This window comes from Patagioenas fasciata, chromosome 2, assembly GCF_037038585.1.
Source record: "Patagioenas fasciata isolate bPatFas1 chromosome 2, bPatFas1.hap1, whole genome shotgun sequence".
Taxonomy (NCBI): Eukaryota; Metazoa; Chordata; class Aves; order Columbiformes; family Columbidae; genus Patagioenas; species Patagioenas fasciata.
In genome coordinates, this window is record NC_092521.1 from 166,258,440 (window position 1) to 166,275,615 (window position 17,176).

A 17,176-nucleotide genomic window follows, 5' to 3' on the forward strand; every position below is an offset into this window, starting at 1 on the left:
GGTGGCTCAATGAGATTTGTGTGAGCTGTGAGTTGGGGCTTTCTTGAGTTCTTCTGTAAACACTGAAGAAATCAAGGACCCCATTCAAAGGCTCCACGTGCCTTTATTGATGTAAAATGGAGCAGTGGAAACCTCACCAGCTAATGTCAGCACTGATCTTGGGAAGATAATGAAGGAAGAGATGATTTTCGCCCACCCTTGGGATGCGCCTGCTGCTTTGCTGCTGGCATTGGCAGAGAAGATACCCACATGGGGACTTGTGCTGGTGGAGCTGTGTGAATCTGAGCTGGGAAAACACTGGGCAGCAGGGAGAAGTGATGCCTTTCTGAGTATTCATGGAATCACTGAATCATAGACTCATTTTGATTGATAGAGACCTTCAAGATTATCAAGTAAAGTCCAACCATTAACCTAACTCTGGCACTAACCCATGTCCCTAAGAACCTCATCTCCGCATCTGTTTAACCCCTCCAGGGATGGTGACTCCACCACTGCCCTGGCCATTTTATGTTGGCGTATTTTACCTGTGATCACCTTTGGACTCAAGCAGCCTCTTGGCGAGGTGGTGGTGAACATCTCTGGGTGAGGCTTCTGCTTGCCGATATACAACTCTGCTGCCTTGGGCCAATGCTGGCTTATATACACTGAGATTTGGCCCTTGTTGCTCAAGTGATGGGATATTTCCAGCTCTTCTGGGTCCTTTTATCCAACAGCTATTTTTCCTTCTAAGGTTTCTTGCCCTGTGCCAGCGAAGGCAGCTCCCACAGCTTTATAATGGATGAGAACCACGGAGAGCACTGAAGTCCTATTAACTGTATGGACAGTTGCCAAGTGAGTGACCAAGGATGGGGACAAGTCTGAATCACCACTTCATCAAGTGACCACACCGTAACAACTCACTGAGGCTCAGCAACATTCCCATTGACTTCAAAGAGCCCAGATTTCCACCTGGAGAACCAAGCAACGTGGCAGCGGGTGGATGGAGAGTGACCCTCTCTTAGAACCAAGTGTCACCAGCTTTCCATTCTGGGTCCATCAGGAAGAGCTGAAGCAAAGGTATCCACGTCCAGTCCCAGGCAGGAGGTGATATCCTACTTTGTGCCAGCCAGTCACCTTGGATTTATCTTCCTTGTGAAAATGTTTCATTACCGTTGATGTGATTGTCCTCTAAGGAGATTATCCTGTAACTTTTTAAATCCTTAAAACGAAACCAGGACAAGACTCTGATTCCTTTACTCAAATTGTCTTTCCTTCCAAACATGTTTTTAGCTTCTCCATGACTGCATTATGAGCTAAACAAAATCAACCAGATACGATTTTTGATACCGTGATTTTCATGCCACATTGACTGAATTATGTTGCAAGGTTTGTATTTGTTCTTTTTTATTATTATTATCACCCCTATTTATGGTATCATGAGATCATGTAGGCATCCAGCTTTCTTCCAGTCCTAGGTAAGCTCCTAACTCCTTATATCTATGAAGAATAGCTGTAAGTAGAAGTTTCAGCTAAAGTTTCAGCTCCTAAATGAGGGAAAATAGGAAGAATAAGAACTGGGCTGTGCAGGGACTCTCCATGGGGCTGCTTTGCTGCGTGTGTTCATGGCAGCTTTTGTTTAGTTCATGTGTTTGGTTGCTTTGGGCATTCAGTTATAGCTCTATCAACACGCAGACACAGAGGATTTCTTTTGAAATAGCCTAATAATTTATTATTTTTACATAAACCACTGGTCAGATGGTGTAGGCATCAAGAGGCTTTTTGCTCTAGCAGATCTTTGTCCTGCTGCCTGTGCAGTCATGTTTCTATCAAAACATCATTATGGATAAGTTAAAAAAAAATGCATTTTTCCTCAATAGGAAGCTCTCTTTGAGCCAAATACATCTGAGATCTCCGTGTACTTAGCAAACTAGAATACTCTTAAAAAAAGAAAAGAAGTCGGAACATTAAAAATAAGAGAAACAGCATAAATATAAAACCTTTCCCTGAAAAACAACACTTATCCAGGCATAGGTGAGGACGTTGTGATCTGTGATTGACAATGAGGAGCTCAGAAGGCCGGAGATGAGGGCACTTGTCCCCCTGGCCTGTCTCTCCCCCCTTTCCTCCCCTACTGCTTGCATGACTCTTCTCCTGCTGCAGACCTCAGCTCCTGGCATCTCTTTAGGCCAAAGTCAACGTGGAGGCAAAGAACTAAGACTATTTTCTTTTCATTGTGACTTCCAAAGTGCTTTTGCTGCCCGCGCTCACATGCTCTATTCTTTTAACTGTCACATCCCAACAACCCTCATCACCCAGCATCTCATCAAGGTCCCCCCACGTCTCTCCTGTACCACTTGACTTTGACCCTTCCTTCTCCTCTCCAACGTGGGCTCTAGCACCATGCTATCTGAGGTGGGGAAATACTTTACAGACCCCCATCTTCCCTGGAGAACATCAGTTTAGTCCCTTGGGAACCACTTTCTGCCTCCACTGGTGGTTGGGGAGATTCAACAGCAGTCAAGAAGATGGGGAAAACCAGGGGGAAAGAAGTGGAACAAGAAGAGTATGATCATGGAAAGGGCTGTCAGGCATTGGAACAGGCTGCCCAGGGAAGTGGTGGAGTCACCATACCTGAAGGTGTTTAAAAGACATGTAGATAAGGTTCTTGGGGACATGGTTTAGTGCTAGTGTTAGGTTAATGGTTGGACTCTATGATCTTGAGGGTCTCTTCCAACCAAAATGATTCTATGATATTTTGTCCTATCTACTGAAACTGGAACAGCTCATTGTTCCATGCTTCTACCCCAGCTCCCTGAAGGCTCCAGACCCCTTCTCTAGTTATCTTCTGAGCATCTTCAAGTCCCCGTAGGGCTAATTTCCCCTCTTTCCCATTTGAGTGAGTAAAATGGTACCAATCACAGATGTAATGTCCTACACAGTATCCAGATGCCACTTCTCTGTGTGGCCTCACCTCCCCACGTCCCTCCTTGCCCCAGACCCCCATGGAAAAAAACCAAATAAATCAGGCCTTGCTACATCTTCGTTAGGCGCAAAACATTGAGGCGCACGGGAAGGAAAGTGGCACCAGAGGCGTACTGGATCTCCCGAAGGACCCCTTCCCACTTCTTCTGCTCTTCATCATACCTGGGGAGAGACAAACAGACGATTATGGTGAGTAAAGTATCTCCTCTCTCTTGCTTCAGCTGCTATCCATAGTGGTGTGACGTCCCACAGATGTCATTTGGCCACAAGGTATCTGCAGGAGCTGCATGGAGACTTGGAGACCTGATGTGCTCCAGTTTGTGGTGCCAGGCGGGGGAACATGGATATCAGCATGTGGTCTGACAGGGGAGGGTTTGTTTTTCCATTGGGAAGTGGGTTGATGGCACCAAGACTGAACATCCTTGGAGAAGGCCAGCGGGTGCCTGCTGAGGGTGCTGTAGAGCCACAGATGTGAAGGACAGGAGCAGCTAACGCTGCATTAGCAGCCATCAGAAGATGCTTTCTGCCCGCTCCTCTGCTCGCACGTAAGACTATCATCTGATTTCCAGCCCAAGCACCGGCTTTTCCCAGGGAGAGCATCCATTGCACAAATACTGCTCCACACCAAAGGGGATGCCTGGAAACGGCTCCAGGCACATGTCAATGCAGCAACTAAGCTAAGGGAGATGGTTTTCCTGGTACGTTACTCGATGAGGTTGGGATTGCTCACTGAATCGCCTAAAATACCCTCAGCACAACACAGGGCCAGCTTCTCACCCACAGACTTTGCACTGGGGTAACAACGTCCATCTCACACTGAAGGACCCAAGAAAGACAGAAACTATCTGTTCCCTCAGAGGGTCTCACTAGTATCCCTCCCATTGTCCCTTGGATGGCCCTGGGGAAGTTTGTCACCTCCAAACATCGTTCAGTTCTGTTGGCACCAGCTCTCCTGACTCCGTCTCCACCGTGGCGAAGCCTCCGAGCAGGTAGAGCACCCCAGCCAAGCTCACCAGGCTGACCGAGCTGCGCTCCTGCGGGAACTCAGTGAAGGTGTCCCACCTGCCACGTCAAGAGAGAGGACATGTTAGGGCACCCTGCCTACGCCCATGCCAAAGCTGGCCTCAAATCAGGAGTTAACAACTAAATTAGGTAGCGACAGATTAGCTCATGTAGGTCTACATGGGGTGGGATCACACATTGACTGTTGTTAGAGGTATCTGTTTCCACCATCATACTTCAACTCATTTTGCTCTGAAGCACACCTGGCATGGACCAGCAGGTCCCAGCGGTGGGACTGCAGCTTCAAGGCCCACCTGAAGTCCGAGTGTCTATGGCTTTGGGTAAACTGAAAACATGAAGTTACAACCCTGCAGGGAACCAAAGGGTTGTACCAGCTGATGAAACTGCTTTGAAGGTGAGCCTGAGGTGATCCACAGCCTAAATGCCCACCTGTCTGAGGAATACAAACTGTGAGGAACTGGTATCAGGAGTTGCAAGCAAACTCTAGAGTGGTTGGAAGTTGCTTAATGTACATATACAACTGCTCCTTGTGTAACTATGCCCTGAAGGTATGCTCAGGTACATACTTATTGGTGGCAATGTCATAGACTTCCACTGAGTTGGTCAAGCCAGAGTCAGTCACACCAGCTGCCACGTAGATTTTGTCCTTGTGCACAGTGGCTCCGAACAGGGACCGAGCAGTTTTCATGGGAGCCAGCTCCTTCCACTCAAACTTGGATGGGTTGTAGACACACATCTTCTTCAGGCACTTCCTAGAGAAACATGAGAAAGAAGAAACCTCCATCACCTGTCAAGGGACAGCTTTGTACTGCAGGAGTTCGGGGATGTCTGCTGGGAAGAACTTGGAGTCTCTAGAAAGGACAACAGGAAATGGCCTCAAGTTGCACCAGAGGATGCTTAGAATGGATATTGGGAAAAAATTCTTCTCCAAAGGGTTGTCAGGCATTGGAACAGGCTGCCCAGGGCAGTGGTGGAGTCACCATCCCTGAAGGGGTTGAACAGACGCAGAGATGAGGTTCATAGGGACATGGGGTAGTGCCAGTGTTGTGTTAAAGGTTGGACTCAATGATCCTGAGGGTCTTTTCCAACCAAAATTATTCTATGACTCTATGAATGCCTTTGCTTGAGTGCGCACCCAAGGATGCCCGTGCCTGGAGACATCACTTGTGTGTTTAACACACCCCTGCTGGTGTGCCCTCTTTGGATAGGAGTCCTAAAAGCTCAACACTGTGTTGACACAGCTGGATACAGGTCCACGTAGCAAACTGCCTCTCAGGACCTTGCACACAGCCATCAAACAGTGTTTTGGTACTGTTGATCCAACTTGGCACTGTGAAATATGAGGGTGGTGAGAGCCTGGCCCAGGTTGGCCAGAGAGGTGGTGGATGCCCCATCCCTGGAGACATCCCAGGCCAGGCTGGACGGGGCTCTGAGCAACCTGAGCTGGTGAAGATGTCCCTGCTCATGGCAGGGGTGGCACTGGACAAGCTTTGAAGGTCCCTTCAACCCAAACTGTTCTGTGTTTCTATGAAATATCAGACATGCCCTAGTTCCCAGGGACAGCAACATCAGGTGTGTGAATGTATGCACACTCACACTTTCCAGCCCATAATCCTTCCAGACCAGGACCTGTCTTTCCTGGATTATGGCATATTTGCTCTGCAGACAGTCACATTTCTGGCTTGCAAAGAAATCGCTGCAATGCTCCCCAGGAAAGGTTGTTTTCTGCTGAGCCCACCTCCTGCAGGAGGGCAGGATGGGGGTCAGCTTTGATGAAGTTTTTCACCCCTATTGCAAATACCCATCTGGATTTGACCACTAGGACCATGCTGCTCCACAAGCCCAAGACAAGAGACCCTCAATGCGAAGGAGCTTCTTGCTCTTCAGCACCTATCCCAATCTATGCAATATTTATCTATTGTGAGCTAAAGGGAATGATATGTTCCCCCTCCTGCAAGGACAGTGCCATCTCCTTGGTATCCCTATAGGACTTCTAAGAGCTTGGGAAGGGCTGCAGCAACACAACTGAGCTGAGAGGGAAAGATCCATGTCTCACAACCCATCCAACCCTCCTTAAGCCATAGCATCCAGGTTGAGGAGGTACCGATTCATATTTTGTTCTCCCACTAGTTTGGGGGATGACACCCTCCATTTCTCTTGCTTTTTGACTTACTTGTCACTTCCTTTGCCACCAATGACGTAGACAAGGTCCTTGTGCGATACCACCACGTGGCCGTAGACTGAGTAGGGAAGGGGATCGGCTTCACCCCACTTGAAGGACCTGGACCAGGGAAAGATGGGAAGAGAAATGGTTTGAAGCTTGCTGGGTGAGGCCCAGAGGACACAGTGCTTTCCAGACCTGGAGGTGAACACAGAGCCTGACAACAGAACACACAATCTGAAAAAGATGAGGTTTCCAATGAGATAGTGCTCAACCAGTAAATTTTGTGATCCTAAAAAAAGGAGAAAATAAAATATGCAAGATGTTTATACTAATGTTCATTCTTATCTGCAGAATCCTCCAATCTGGGGCTTTTTGCATATCCAGCTCCTCTTCTCCCAGGACCTCACCTCATTTACAAGCATTACCAGCTGGACACAGAAAAGACAGAGATTTCTGCATTATGCACAAAAATTAAAACTAACTTAGCAGTGCAAGATCCTGAGAACAAATTCATTTTTCAGCCATCATCTTCCACTTCGAGATGCAATGGTTGGTCAACACTCAGAAAGGACCCACAGTGAATATGTCCACATTTCGTAGTACGAGGGTGCGTTGAAGGCTCTGAGTGAGTTCTGGGGCAATTGAGCAGAAGATGTAGCTATAAAGCTTTGAAAACCCTGATCTGGTACCCAAATAGGGTTTTCAGTTTCTCAAGAGATGTCTCTTCATGTCCATGTAGCTTAGGCTCATCCTCAGTTTTCAAACATGTAGGTTGTAGCCCCCAACTTTATTCTCCCTAAGAACTGAGATGCTTGGGCTTTAGGTGCTTTCTAATTGCCCTGGGCAAATATTTGATCACGTAGACCAGCAGTTTTTCCTCTCAAGGCTTCTTATATTTGAAGATTTAACCTAAATAATATTAGAAATACAAATGGCACTCAGCACATCTCTACCAGCTTCAAATTGGTATTCAAACACCCCCTGAGCACGTAGCGGGGGCAGACACAGTCTGCAGGGGCAGATAAATGCCCCGTCCCCTGGGAATGGAACTGCTTTAAAACCTCTGCCTGTAAAGCAGACTTTGAAGCACGCACTTCTAATTATAGACCAGGCTAAGACTTGTTAACACCCACTGTTCTGACTCTTTGGGGCAGAGAGGAGCGGTCTTAGGATGTTTCTGCCTCCTGAGAGCAGAACGGGATGGTGCCTTTTAATAAAGCTCATGACATAACATGGATTGGAACCCATTGGGTTCAAGTATTAAGCCTGACATCTCTCAGACTGGGCCATTCAGTGTCACATCTGAATGCTTTCAAAATAAACTTTCCTGTCCAAAGACACTCCTGGTAAGACCACGGTGAAAGCTGCCGAACTTCCAAACTGATGGGCAAGAGCAAAAGGAAAAACTCCCCATGGTCCTCAGTGCTGTTTGCATGTGAGCATCGGCTACATTTGGCCCCTGATAACGTGATAGCCCCATTATGGCTTCCATCTCCTGGAGGTTCAATTACAACAAACGAAGCAGCTGGAGAGAGGCAGCTCCGAGCCCCAGGGTACAGCCTGAGACAGTCCCAGTGGTCCCACCATCTTGATACAGAGTTCAAGCCCTGTCTGCAAAATCTTTGGGTCCCTGGAGAGTTGGAGATGTTTTGCATGACAGATGCTTCACCTTCTCCTGTAAAACCATCTCCCACCCCACACACGAGCACTTACAGCCGGTCGTAGCACAGGACCGAATCCAAGGTCTTTTCTCCTTCTTTTAGTTCTTTCCCTCCGACCACAAAAATGGAGTTTTCTGCCTCTCCTAGGCCGAAGAGGCAGCGAGGGGATGGCAGGGGGGGCATCCCCAGCCAGTCTGCGTCCAGATGGTCGTACTGAAAGGAAACACATGGTCATTAGTGCGTGCACACCCAGCCCGTTTGCTTAGTGAAAAACAGGGCCCAGAGAATCACACAACCACAGAATAGTTTGGGTGCAAGGGACCTTTAAAACTCACCCAGTGCCACCCCTGCCATGAGCAGGGACATCTTCACCAGCTCAGGTTGCTCAGAGCCCCGTCCAGCATGGCCTGGGATGTCTCCAGGAATGGTTCATCCACCACCTCTCTGGCCAGCCTGGGCCAGTATAAGAGGCTGAAGGCAAAGTCCATTCCTAGGTTCAACTTGGTGACCTCAGTAGGCCCTTTCTGCAACGTCAGTCCCTGTCTGTGTGTGACCATCTGGTGCACAATGGGGGACCTTAGTACAAATCCAAATAATGTATCCTATGAGGTATGTTTTATGGCAAGGCATAAGAGCAGAGGTGCACCAGAAGGAACATGTTCCACTCTGTGCACCAAAGCCTTGACTTGGAACAAGTTGGGTCATCTTTGGATGAGAGAGTCCCATGTTAGACTTTTAACAGATAGTTCCTGGGCCTGGAGCAGCTGAAGCATTTCAGTCTTAGAGATTTTGCCTGAAACTCTTGAGCTGTAGCACGTCACAGTATTTCATCTTGATATTTTCCCTCTCTGCCAGTTAACAGCATGGTGTTGGCAACGTTGGCTACGCAGCTCACTCCCCTAAGCCTCTTCTTCTCCCACCAATTCTTATTCTTTCTGACAAATGATCAGTTACTGTGTCCCTTCTCAAGATACTGATGTTGTCCCGTATCACCTCAGTGTGTGTGGGAGTTCATGAGATGAAACGTGTGTGTCTATCCACTCAAAGGCTATTTACACAATATCCTTCTACACAATGTGGCACAACACAACTGGGATGGTGCTGCCAAGCCCAGAGTTCTTCTTTCTGTGCCAGACCCATCTGACAGATGGGGAAAATGATCCATACAACTACTAGATCAGATGGCCAAATCCTTAGACATCTGTAGAACAAGGTATTACTTCATATCCTACCAGAAAAGATGGGAAATGTTCTGAGGCTGGGGGCTCTCTACACACTGTGGCTTAACGGGAACTGTAAACCGGGGCAAAAATTTCTAGTGTAGCTTGGCAGCAGAGGAGGGACTTAATGGGTTAAGTCTGGAGTGACGTCCTGCAGCCAGTTTGGTGGGACTCTGCAAGATGAAGCTGTGATGCATCATTGCCTGAAGCACTGTTAGCTGTGGGCTCAGGCCAAAGAGCTTCAGCTTGTTGGGTTCCCTCCAAAGACTCGCCCTCAGCTGGGTGCCTGTGTTTATTGTCTCTTTGTAAGCTGTGGTCCACATATGTGTTATTTATAGTGCAAGCCCGAATGGTTCAGTCACCAGGATAGTTCCTGCGTCTTGATGGATTCAGCATTGTTTTCAACTCATAAATCTGAGAAGTGACAAATAAATTATACCCTTTTCCATCCAAAATGTCAATGGAGTCGTTTTGTTCCTGACAAAATTTGCAAGGCCTCTGGGATTTATCAGCATTCTTGTATTTTGGTGCCTGTCCTTAAGTCTAAACTATCCCTGACCTAACTCTCCTCACTTCAGCAGGAGAAATGTGACATCAGGGAGGTCAGAAACAGAGTCAGTATAAGATGGGGACAGACTTTTGAGCAGGGCATGTTGTGATAGGACAAGGAGTGACGGTTTTAAATTAAAGGAGGGAGATTCAGGTCAGACAGGAGGAAGAAATTTTTGCCCCTGAGGGTGGTGAGAGCCTGGCCCAGGTTGGCCAGAGCGGTGGTGGATGAACCATCCCTGGAGACATCCCAGGCCAGGCTGGACGGGGCTCTGAGCAACCTGAGCTGGTGAAGATGTCCCTGCTCATGGCAGGGGTGGCACTGGATGAGCTTTGGAGGTCCCTTCCAACCCAAACTATTCTATGATTCTATAAGGTGCTGCTGCACTGACATAGTGATTCAACGGTCCATCATACGGCTGCCTGTCTACATCTGTGTGAAGCTTCAGCTGAAAAAATGGCTCAGAAGACTCTTACTCATACAGAAATCTGAGCTATGGCACTGATAGCAATAAATTACTCCTTAGCAAACTGATGGCAACTTCCATCCCTGGGCCTTGCCTGCACCTCCCACGCACAAGTGCCCCAGGGAGCTGGGGAGGGACCACTGTCTTCTGCTCATGGGGAATGAGCTAAAAATGGCCACATGATGCCCAAGGCATTTGGCCCTGAGCCAAAGGCGAAGTGGGAGCTGAATATAGAAATATTGCTGATTGCAGCTTAGAATCACAGAGTTCTTTAGGTTGAAGGGATCCCCAGAGGTCTTTCATCCAGCCACCACAATGCACAACAGGTGCAGCTTTGGAGTTCCAGCAGGTGTCCAGGGCTTTGTGCAGTCAAATAGTGAACATCTCCAAGGATGAAGGTTTTGTGACTTCTCTGGACCCCTGCTCCAGTACTCCAACAACTCCACTAAGGTTTTCCTCACAACTAAGTGAAATGTCCTTTACTGTAACTCATGGCTATTACTTCTTGACCCACCTTTGTGCAAATCCAAGAAGAGTCTGGATCCCTCTTCTGTGGCCTCTCCTATTAGGGACCTGAAGACACCAGTGAGATCTTCCCTTCCCCTTCTCCAGGCTCACCGGACTGAGCTCAGCCTCCCCTTGTATCTCCCATTCTCCAGCCCTGAACCATCTTGCTGGCCTCTGCTAGACTCATTCCAGTACCTCAATGCCCACCTTGTACTGGGGGGCCTCGGAATGGACACAGCATCTAGATATGGTCTCACAAATGTATGATCAAAGAAAAATATCATTTCCCTTGACCTGCTTGCTGCAGTCGTGCTGAAACAGCCCAGAACATGGTGGACCTTCACTGATGCTCAAGGAATTACCTTTCCTGGCCAGCAACCAGGCTGGTGGAACATTGATCTTTAGACATAGTTTCTGACTCAATAGAATCGTAGAATCATTTCAGTTGGAGAGACCTTCAGGATCATTGAATCCAACCATAACCCAACTCTAGCACTAAACTGCATCCCTAAGAACCTTGTCTATGCGCCTTGTAAACCCCTCCAGGGATGGTGACTCCTCCACTGCCCTGAGCATCCTGTTCCAATGCCCAACAACCTTTTCTGTGAATAATTTTTTCCTATACATTTTTTCCTAAAACAAAGTAGCCTGTCTACCTGCTCTGTGCAGCCAAGTGATGGAGCTGACCGTGACCACTGCTGTCACCTGTTGCCCAGTGCCAAGAGTTATGTCTCAAACATCATCCCCCCAGTTCTGCAAATGCCTTCCCCTCCATCCTGCTTTCTAGGGCTTCAGTTTCTTATTAATAACTTCTCATTTCCCAGGTTTTGTGTGGGCTGCATAGGGTACAAATCCTGGTCCTTCCTAAGTGAGGATGAGCATGGTCCTTGCACACAATGCAGATGTACAGATCTACCCATACAATGAGGCAATGGAGAGATCAATGCTCTATCTCTTGGCTTTGGAACTACCCTTACTTTCTCCTTTCTGCCTGGACATCTTACTGTTTCCTCCCAGAAGATATGTGAGCCATGGGAGAAGAACAAAAGGATTTCTGGGTATGGAGGAAGGACAGAGGATTGCTACAGGATCAGCAGGAATGCTAGATGCCTGGAGTTAGCTGTCTACAGGGAAGGTGCTCTTGGGTTACAGCCCAGGCTGGGGCTCAGATTGCCTGGGCACAGCTTGATTTCATCACGGCTTTGGTTACTGTTGAGTTAGAACTGCCGCTTTTCTTGGGAAGGATTCCCAAAAGACGTCACACCGTGGTTTCTCCTGCACATGACAGAAATGGCCAGAAACTCTGAGCTGGACCTAGCACACCTCCAGGGGCAAAAATAACACTGGAAATGGGGCACATATTGGTAGGTAGGGACATACCCTGTGTCCTTGGAGTCTGTGCTCTGTGGCTGTAGCTGCTGCTGTTCCCTTTGTCAGCACCTGGTGAAGTCACCCTTGGGTTTTGCTGAGGGGTTCGTTACCAGAGGACATAAAGGATGCAAAGCTGAACCCAGACCTGATGCCAACTGCCCTTCCAGTTAGTGAGTCCTATGGCAGCCAGAGCTGGACACAATACACTATTTAACGTGCTCCCCTATTCGTGATTTAGCTCCAGAAGGGTTATTCCTATTACCTACTCCTTCAAGCCTTCTTCCTCAATGATTAGACCCCCACTTCAGTGGGATCTGCCTTAAAATATTGGAAAAAGAATCTAGGGTAAAACAACTCTGATGTTTCGCCTTATTTTACAACTTCTTTTCTTTTTAACATCACATAACAATCTATATTACTGGCATCACATGAAAGATAAAGAGTGGTGATGCTCCAAAGTGGTCAAAGAAAGAAAAGAAACATGAGATAGTACCTGTAGGAAGTAGGAACTCATGGGATCCTCTTTGTTGTCCTCATTGTAGTACAGTCCACCAACAATGAAGATCTGATTCTCCTTGGTCACCAAACTGACATGGTTCTTTGGGATTTGAGTGGACAGGGAGGCAAAATAGCACTCGTTGGCAGTGGGATCATAGGCCACTGCTCCACTGTCGCTCACCATGAAAATAAGGTCTTGGAGGAACATCCCAAAGCGCATTGTGTCATTTAAGATCCCTGGGAGAGCCTCCTCCTCTGTATCTTCTTCCTCATCTACCTCTCCATTGACAACATTATCTTTCACTTGCTTTTCATTGCTTTTCTTCATTTTCTTCTTCTTCACCACAGTGAATTTACCTTTCTGGGCATCCTTCACCATCTGGAGTTTCTTGAGCAGCTCCGGGCTCGATTTCACCATGGCGTGCTTCTCCACGTGGTCCTTGATGTAGTCATTGGGCATGAGGCGGAAGCGGATGCTTTCAAAGATGACCGGCAAGGCCTTTTGCCGGCTTTCCTGGTCCTTGGTCCCCACCCACTTCATCACCACTTCAAAGACCGTCTCCTCTTTCTCGATGTTGAGGGAGTCATTGGAGATGATCGCAATAAGCTCATCGGCTGAAAGCTGGTAGAACTCCTCGTCCCGAGACAGCAATGCAAAGCGATCGCAAATGAAATCCCGAGCTGCCACGGCCAGCCGGGCACAATCGAGCATCAAGCCCAGCCTGAAGATGGCCAAGCAGTTGCTGAGGCAGAGCCGCTTCTGCAAGAAGGACACGCAGACGGTGAAGATGGAGGGGATCTGGAACATGTTGGCCACGGAGAAGATGTCCTGCACATTCTGCTCTGTGATCTCCAGCTCGGAGGTGTAGATATAATGGAGGATCTTACCCATGACATCTGGATCAACATCTTCCAAACTGATCTCCCTCTTCTTGCTCTCTTCCATGTCCGAGAGGAACATCGCTCGAAAATACGGGCTGCAAGCTGCCAGCACCAGCCGATGGCAGGGAAACTCCTTCCCTTTGACTTTTAAGACGCAGTCCAGAAACTTATTGTGGTCCAACATATCTTTGAGTCCATCCTGGAGAAGAGTTTGCTGGTAGAGACGCAATTCTTCCACTTGATCAAAAGGCAAACCCATGGTGAGGAGTAACTGCTCTTTTTTTTTTTTCCCCAATTCTTCTTTTATATGTATATATATGTTTATGAATATATCTGTACCTGAGTCTCTAGTAGAGAAACTTTCTCAAAGCAGGGCTTGCAGGTCTTCCTTGCTTCCAGACCGTCAGCACACTGGGAATGTGAAACGCTTGCTACTATCGCAGCTGTCTGTGTACTTCAGTTTCCAGCGTAAGGCTTTATATATAGCCACAGCGTTACAAAGCTTAAGGAATCCATACGGGAGCGTGTGTAAGCCGATCACCCTTTAATATGACACATTGGACAAGGAGGGAGGGAGGGGGATGGGGGAACAGCTGTAATTCCAGCCTCGATGCTTCAGGAAGGGTCTGTCAACCCGTGAGTCATGGTGGGGGGAGCAGGAGATTTTGGTGCTGTCCCTTGGTTGGAGACGTGTGTGACCCATCGTCTCGGCTTCCAGATGAATCGTACATCCAAATCTGCTTTCTGGGTCATGGATGGTGGGGCTGGGATGTTCTCCCAACACAGCTGAACCGACTGCTCCGAAACTGCTCAACCTTTTGCTGGGCTAAAAATAGATGGTGAAGTCAAAGCTGGAAAGATGCAATAAGGGAGCATCTTATGTGGGTTGTGTGGCATCCCCGACTGCAGCCAGCTCGCTCCCAGGGCTGCTTTTCTGCACAGGTCTGTCCTTTGTTCTCCTCTGGAGTCACATCTCAGGGGTCTGCAAGGAGGTGGAGAAGATAGATAGAGCTATTCATTTACAACCCTGTGTAGGATATGAGACCTGTGCAGGAAGTTACTTAAAAACTGTTACTAAAGGAGGAGACTTGAGGAGCCTGGGAGAGGGATGGCTCTGCTTTGCTTGTAATTAAGAATCACGGAATGGTTGGGGTTGGAAGGGACCTCTGCAGATCATCCAGTCCAACCCACCTGCTAAAGCAGGTTCACCAGAGCAGATCACACAGGAAGGTGTCCAGGTGGGTTTGAATGTCTCAGAGAAGGAGACTCCACAGCCTCTCTGGGCAGCCTGGGCCAGGCTCTGGCACCTCAAAATAAAGAAGTTTCTCCTCATATTCAGATGGAACCTCCTGTGTTTCAGTCTGTGCCCATTGCCCCTCATCCTGTCACTGGGCACCACTGAACAGAGTCTGGTCCATCCTCTTGACACCCACCCTGAAATATTTATAACACTGATAAGATCCCCTCTCAGTTTCTCTTCTCCAGCTGAACAGACCCAGCTCTCTCAGCCTTTCCTCATAAAAAAAGAGCTGCTCCAGAACCCTCATCATCTTTGTAGCTCTATATGTGCACAGACCCCACTGACACAGTCTCTGAACACCTTGTCATTAACAAATTCATCTTCTCCACATATTAGTGACAGAGAGAAGGACTGAAGCAGAACAGAAGAGAGCACGCCAGTGGGCTCTGACTCGCTGTTTAAGACATCTAAACCCAGAGTCTCCTTCTAACCTCTACTGAGATTCAACACCCCCATGCTAAAATTTAGAGTTGCTGCAGGACAACTTGCCTGGCCTTGAGCTGATACTCCAGAAAGGCTGAGATCTCCAGCAGGTCTTCTGTCCTGCTTACGTGTCCATGGATGTCTAGGAAGCCCCATGGGTCCTCAGATGTCCAGCCTGGATCCAGTGCTTCCCATGGAGCTCAGGAAGAAGCAAATTAGTTTTGGCAGACGTGGATGAGCAGAATAGCTATAGTAATTTACACCTTTGGTAAAACTTAGACATGAATCTGTATTATTTTATCTCTGTTACTATGCACCCTCTGGGCTGGCTGATACTCAGCAATGGCACAGATTTAATTAACGATTTAATTAAGTCTGTGTGAAGATATTCACCTCTCTTCCTGGTCTATTTAAAGCCACATAACCCCTGTCCCTGGCATGGATATATTTATAACAGGGCTTTGTGTTATGATAGTTATCTACATAAGAAGGAGGAGGGTGAGAGCTGGACTGGTATGAAGCCCTTTTTGCACTGGTGAGGTTCCAGCAACATTGGGGAGGTACCAGTTTAGCAGGAAAATAATCACAAACTGGTTTTGGAGCTCACATCATAAACTCTTCTGCTGGGCTGTGATGGGATGAGACATCGAGTGTTGATCTTTGAACTGGGTCGAACTTCAGAAATGTTCCTTTGCTCCCAGACGTCTGGGGAGGGACAACCCCATCCTCCCCTCTCTCTGCTTTAGCTCTGCACTTTCCCAAGTTTAATCCTGCATTGTTGTTTTATGGGTTGGGATTTCCCCTGCTCTGCTTTTAATCTCCCTTGAGCCTTGTCTCATTTTCATTTTTGCTGTGCTGCCATGCAAGGTTTCCTTCCACGTTCCCCACGTCACGAGATGCTTCTGCTAAAATGCAGCTACAGCGCATCCCTTCCCAGAGGAGCTCTGGACCCATCAGTGGGTCTGTGGCTTCTCCCAGGCTTGTGGTCCATGCAGGAAAAGAATATCCTGCTGGTCTCAAACCTTCTCTGGAGTCTCTGTCTGCTTTGGTGGTTTTGCACAGCAGTTGGACCAACTTGGGGAAGAAGCCCGGTTTTTTTCCAGGCTGGACATGAGGAAGAAATTGTTTACAATAAGGGTGGTGAAACACGTGCCCAGGTTGCTCAGAGAGGCTGTAGATGCCCCGGACTACAGACAGTGATTTCCAGTGACCAATGGTCTAACAGTCCCCCCATGACACAGAAATGGGTGAGGATACATGGAAAGCATCCTAAAGGGATGAAATGTAGCAGGATCACTCCCTCTCACACAAAATTTCAGAACAATAAATGGGAATGCAGGCGTTATAGCCACGTCAGGCTGAACAAGGAAGCGTCCAATGTAGGGCTATGAACTGGGATTTGTAGTTGCAATAAAGAATTGGTTTTATTGGCTTCTCGGGCAAGTTTTACTAACAGGCAGGTAATAACCAGCTCAGATGAGATACTCACCGGGAAATAGATGAGCAGCTGGTAAATCACATGCCACAGAAGCACAGGCTGAGTGTCTCCTGCACAACGCTGAACGGTGAGACATGGTTGAGATAACACCACTTGGGTGCTCCTGGCCCACCAGACCTCCTGGGCTTCTAACAGCAGTGATGAATGAGGAGAAAACCTCAAGAAAATGGGTGCAAAGCCCAAGTTCCCCCACGAACCATCTCTCTAACAAGTCAGCAGGTGTCTAAGATTAGCTCCTTTTGGCAGCTCCAGCAGATGCAGCTGCTGGGTAAATTTAGCTCCTTAGTGAATGGGTTATTTTCTCTCCTGGAGTATCCAAGTCAGGAGGGCAGTGCAGAGTCACTGGGCTTTGCCATGTGAGTCACCACCCACTTTGACACTGAGAGATGGGTGACTCTGTTTATTCCCCTGGGCAGCCAGGGACCTGAGCTGAGTCACCCGCAGAGATGGAGACCCTGGTCTCAGCAGTTTGTGGTGGCTCCAGCTGTGCAAGGACACCCATATGGAGAAGAACTGAATGTTACACTGAGAGGAAACACATCAGGTTGTGGCTGTTTTGGCGGTAAAGAGAAAAACCTGAAATAATGGAGGCACCAAGAAACATCTACCAAAGGTCCAGCAGCAGATCTGTGTTAAAAAGAGATGTGCCTGG

The 17,176-nt window shown here is 48.0% G+C and overlaps 1 protein-coding gene across 1 annotated transcript; it reads right to left on the reverse strand.

Annotated features, from left to right (window-relative positions):
* Positions 1-1,681: 1,681 nt before the first annotated feature.
* Positions 1,682-13,790, reverse strand: KLHL40 (kelch like family member 40). The gene is made up of 6 exons (XM_065831756.2): positions 12,417-13,790; positions 7,862-8,022; positions 6,158-6,265; positions 4,551-4,736; positions 3,877-4,023; positions 1,682-3,123 (listed from the first exon to the last, which is right to left on the reverse strand). The coding sequence occupies exons 1-6, from the start codon at positions 13,560-13,562 to the stop codon at positions 3,012-3,014; spliced, it is 1,860 nt and encodes a 619-aa protein (XP_065687828.1). The 5' UTR covers positions 13,563-13,790; the 3' UTR covers positions 1,682-3,011.
* Positions 13,791-17,176: the final 3,386 nt, after the last annotated feature.